The sequence below is a fragment of the Nicotiana sylvestris genome, chromosome 11 (assembly GCF_000393655.2).
Source record: "Nicotiana sylvestris chromosome 11, ASM39365v2, whole genome shotgun sequence".
Lineage (NCBI taxonomy): Eukaryota > Viridiplantae > Streptophyta > Magnoliopsida > Solanales > Solanaceae > Nicotiana > Nicotiana sylvestris.
This window is the reverse complement of record NC_091067.1, coordinates 161521306-161525737: the sequence shown is the minus strand read 5'-3', so window position 1 is coordinate 161525737 and position 4432 is coordinate 161521306. Positions and strand designations below refer to the sequence as shown.

Here is a 4432-nt window from a genome sequence, read left to right as displayed (position 1 = left end):
TACGGGATATGAGAACGATAAGCACATCAGCCAACCTTCGAGGACGAATGTTTCAAAGGGAGGAATAATGTTACACCCCATATTTTCGTATATGAAAATACGCCATAAATAAATTAATGAGATCCCATAAGTAAGATGTCACGTCCCGCAGTACTACATTACGACGATGTTGCACCCTGTAGTGTTGTACGTTGAATTTGTCGCAAGGTAATTGACATCAGTCCAAGGAAAAGATTATTTGAAAATTATAAGGATTATGCTATTTCAAACAAGTAATAAGTAAATTCGTAAAGGTAAAAGAGGAATCAAGTCAAAGAAAATGAATTTTTGTCCAAGTTTGGCATGTTGGGATAAAATACGACTCAAGCTAAAATACTTGGTATTTATGGACTAGTACCATACAAGGTATTACATGATCATGCTAGTAAGGTATATGGAAAGTGAGTAATATTTTAAGTAAGTGGGAATAATTCTCAATTTTGCGGGTAATTGATTAAGTATTAGTAATGGAACATTACCTAGTTAATTAATAATTGGTGGTGGATCAATTAAATTATTTGGATAACGACTATGGCATGAAAATGTGGCAGCCCTTGGGACTATATGAAGTGACTCTTAATTTTGGAGGAAAGGTGTCAAATTAAAGTTTCATGACACATCTGTAAGATTTGAAACAAAATCCTATCGTGACTAGTTACTTTGTTACATATACATCGTTTTGTATTTCTTAATTCTATCTGGGGTTACTAGTTTATCATTTCTACTCCAGTAAAGATCAAATAAGATGATTGCTGGACGCCTCCCTATTCCCTCTATTCACCATACCCTTATCTTTATGTTGCTTTCTTATTGTTTCTGAAAGCCATAAAATTCATACAAGACTACGTAATATTATGGCAACGGAATTTCGCGGTTCTAAAGGAGTACGGTGTAATTTTTTTAAAGAACATCATACAGATTTTCCTACTCTAGGTATGTTAAGGCCCTCCCTTCTTTCTTTTGGCATGGTCCATATTATACGAAAGAAACAAGCAAATACACAGTTTCTATAAATTACTTTATTCATAGAAATAGTATGGGTGTCTATATTCTTGATTCCCTATGAGAATTATTATTATCTTCTGTTCATGGGTCTCAGAATAATATGCAGTTGGAAAAATATATCCGGAAGGAATATTGAGATTAGTATGTATTTTTCATGTATTTCACTCATTTATACATGTGCATTGACCCATGACCAGATGACGTTATATACGTATATATATGTAAATATATGTATATGGGATATGAGAAAAGGTTATGACGTTATATACACACCACCACCTGATCAGCTGGTATATGATTATGATGTTGCCACAGTGGCTGAAATATGATTCAAACGGGTTATGGCGTTATATATGCATCGCCACCTAATCAGTTGGTACACGATGATGATTTTGCCTAGAGTGGCCGATATGATATGATGGGATTCCCTCGGAGGCTGATGATGTTATGAAATATTTACCTATGCACGACATGGCATTCATACGTATATGCATGACGCTAAAAGTAATTTATAATTTATAGAGTTATCCAGACATACATGTTGAGTCAATTACTCTATATTTCTTACATGTCTATTATGTACTTTTTTATGTGCCTTACATACTCAGTACATTATTCGTACTGACGTCCCTTTTGCCTGGGGACGCTGCGTTTCATGCCCGCAGGTCCAGATAGACAGGTTGAGAGCCCTCCAAGTAGGCTATCAGCTCAGCGAAAGATGTTGGTGCGCTCTATTTGCTTCGGAGTTGCGTGTTTGGTTAGTATGATTTAGACGTGTATTGTTTGGTATGGCGGGACGCTGTCCCGACCATTATGATATTTATGTACTCTTAGAGGCTTGTAGACATATGTCTTGTACGTGAAGTATTGTACGACCTTATCGGCCTATGTTTTGAATTTATAAAGGATCATGTTGGCCTATTAGGCCCATATGTCACATGTATATGGTGATGTAATAAGAAAGATACATTACGTTGGTACTCGGTTGAGTAAGGTACCGGGTGCCCGTTACGGCCCACAGTTTGGGTCGTGACAGTACTTAGAATACTCATCTAAGAAACAGTAAAAGGCATGCCTAGCAAGTCGGTCTAACATCTCATCAAGAAAAGGCAATGGAAAGTGATCCTTGCGGGTCACTTTATTCAACTTGCGGTAGTCCATGCATACCCTCCAACTGGTGACGCTTCTGGTAGGAATCAACTCATTTTGTGAATTTGCAACCACGGTTATGCCACCCTTCTTTGGTACACATTGCACCGACGAAGTCCAAGAGCTATCAGAGATGGGGTACACAACCCCAACATCCAACCACTTGATCACCTCCTTTTTCACAACTTCTTGCATTGCCTCATTTAACCTCCTTTGATGTTCCAAGGAGGACTTTGCATCATCTTCCAGAATAATCTTGTGCATATAGAATGTGGGACTTATCCCCCGAATATCAGCTAAAGTCCATCCAATTGCCTTTTTCCGATTTTGAAGCACCGCCAATGTGGCATCAACCTGCATGTTAGTAAGACAAGAGGAAAGAATAACTGGCAAAGTAGAACTAGGGCATAAGAACTCATACCTGAGGTGTGGAGGCAACGGTTTCAACTCCAACACTGGAGGTTCCTCAATTGAAGGTTTTGTTGGTGGAGTCTTCCTATTTTCAAGGTCCAAAGATAGTTTTCTAGGCTCATAAGAGTAAGAGCCCATCTCATGTAAAACATTCACACACTCTACTCAGCCTTCATCTTCATTGACATCAAGATTCAACAATACAGCCTCCAGAGGGTCCTCCACATTGATCATTGCAATAGTATCATCAACTATCACTGCCGTGACAAGGTACACAAAAGAGCACACCTCGAAACTATTGGTTTGCTTCATTGACTTGCACACATGAAAGACCACTTTTTCATCACCCACCCGGAAGGTGAGTTCCCCTGCTTCCACATCAACTAAGTCCTTCCCAATATCAAGGAAAGGTCTCCCTAATATTATAGGAACTTCATAATCCACCTCACAATCCAAGATCACAAAATTAGCTGGCAAGATAAATTTATCCACCTGGATAAGCACATCATCAATAATACCTAATGGTCTCTTCATTGTTCTATCCGCCATTTGCAATCTCATGGAAGTCGGACTCGGTTTCCTAATGCCCAAAGTTTTAAAAACTGAGCAGGGCATCAAGTTGATACTTGCCCCCAAATCACATAGAGCCTTAGCAAAATCCGCACTCCCAATGGTGCAAGGAATGGTGAAAGCACCGGGATCTTCAAGCTTCGGGGCCATTGAATGCACTATTGCACTAACTTGGTGAGTCATCTTTATAGTTTCACAATCCATGGACCATTTCTTTGTCACCAAGTCCTTCATGAATTTAGCATAGCCCGACATTTATTCAAGAGCCTCCACCAAAGTCACATTAATGGATAAGCTCTTCATCATGTCAATGAACTTTTTAAACTGATTTTCATTTTTCTACTTCGCGAGCCTTTGAGGATAAGGTGGAGGTGGCCTTAGCAAAGGAGCCTTGGCTTTAGGTACAACTGGCTCCGATATGTCTATTACGTGTTTTCTAGACGGGTTCACGTCATTTTGAGTTTCTACCTCGGCATCTTGAATATCAATCCTCACTTCTTCATTCACACTTTCATCAATCATATTTTCAACTACCAAAGGAACTTCATCTTCCTGCAACTCAACTTCATCACTCAAATTTGCTTTTGTTTGGAGGCATTCACATCACTGCCTTGTCCACTCCTTGTAGTTACCGCCATAACATGATTGTTCCCACCCTTCGGGTTAACCACCGTATCACTTGGTAGAGCCCCCTTAGGACGAGTATTCAAGAATTATGAAATTTGGCCTAATTGTACCTCCAAGTTTCTGATAGAGGTATTATGGGAAGCCAACTGAGCATCAAAGTCCGCATTCTTTTTCATCATTTGTTCAAACATCATCTGAATTCTCCCTATTTCATTATTGGAGGAACTCGGGCCTTGGGATGGAAATGAGGGTGGCATGCTCAGTTGTTGGTACATTGTGGGACTTTGAAAGCCTTGCCCCCGGTTTCCTTGGTTGCCATTGTTCCACCCACCTTAATTGTTGTTACCACCCCAATTGTTGTTACCATTCCAATTACCCTGATTGTTTTAATTGTTGTTCTGATTGCCCCAGTTGGAGTTTTGGTTGTTGTTCCCCCAATTACCATTGCCTTGTTGTTGTTGATTGCCTCAATTGCCTTTGGGGTCTCCATTTTTGTTGGTTGGAAGAATTCCCCTTTGGCCTTGATAATTGTTCACGTATTGCACCTTTTCATTCTGCCCATCATAACCATCATCCTGGAATCCACCACAATCATTGTCAAATTGCTCTGAATTCCCTTGGTTCTGCTGAC

The 4432-nt window shown here is 39.7% G+C and overlaps 1 protein-coding gene across 1 annotated transcript; it reads right to left on the bottom strand.

The window, feature by feature from the left end:
* Positions 1–2769: 2769 nt before the first annotated feature.
* LOC138881919 (uncharacterized) lies at positions 2770–3153 on the bottom strand. Its single transcript, XM_070162222.1, has one exon. The coding sequence runs from the start codon at positions 3151–3153 to the stop codon at positions 2770–2772; it is 384 nt and encodes a 127-aa protein (XP_070018323.1).
* Between the last annotated feature and the right edge of the window lie 1279 nt (positions 3154–4432).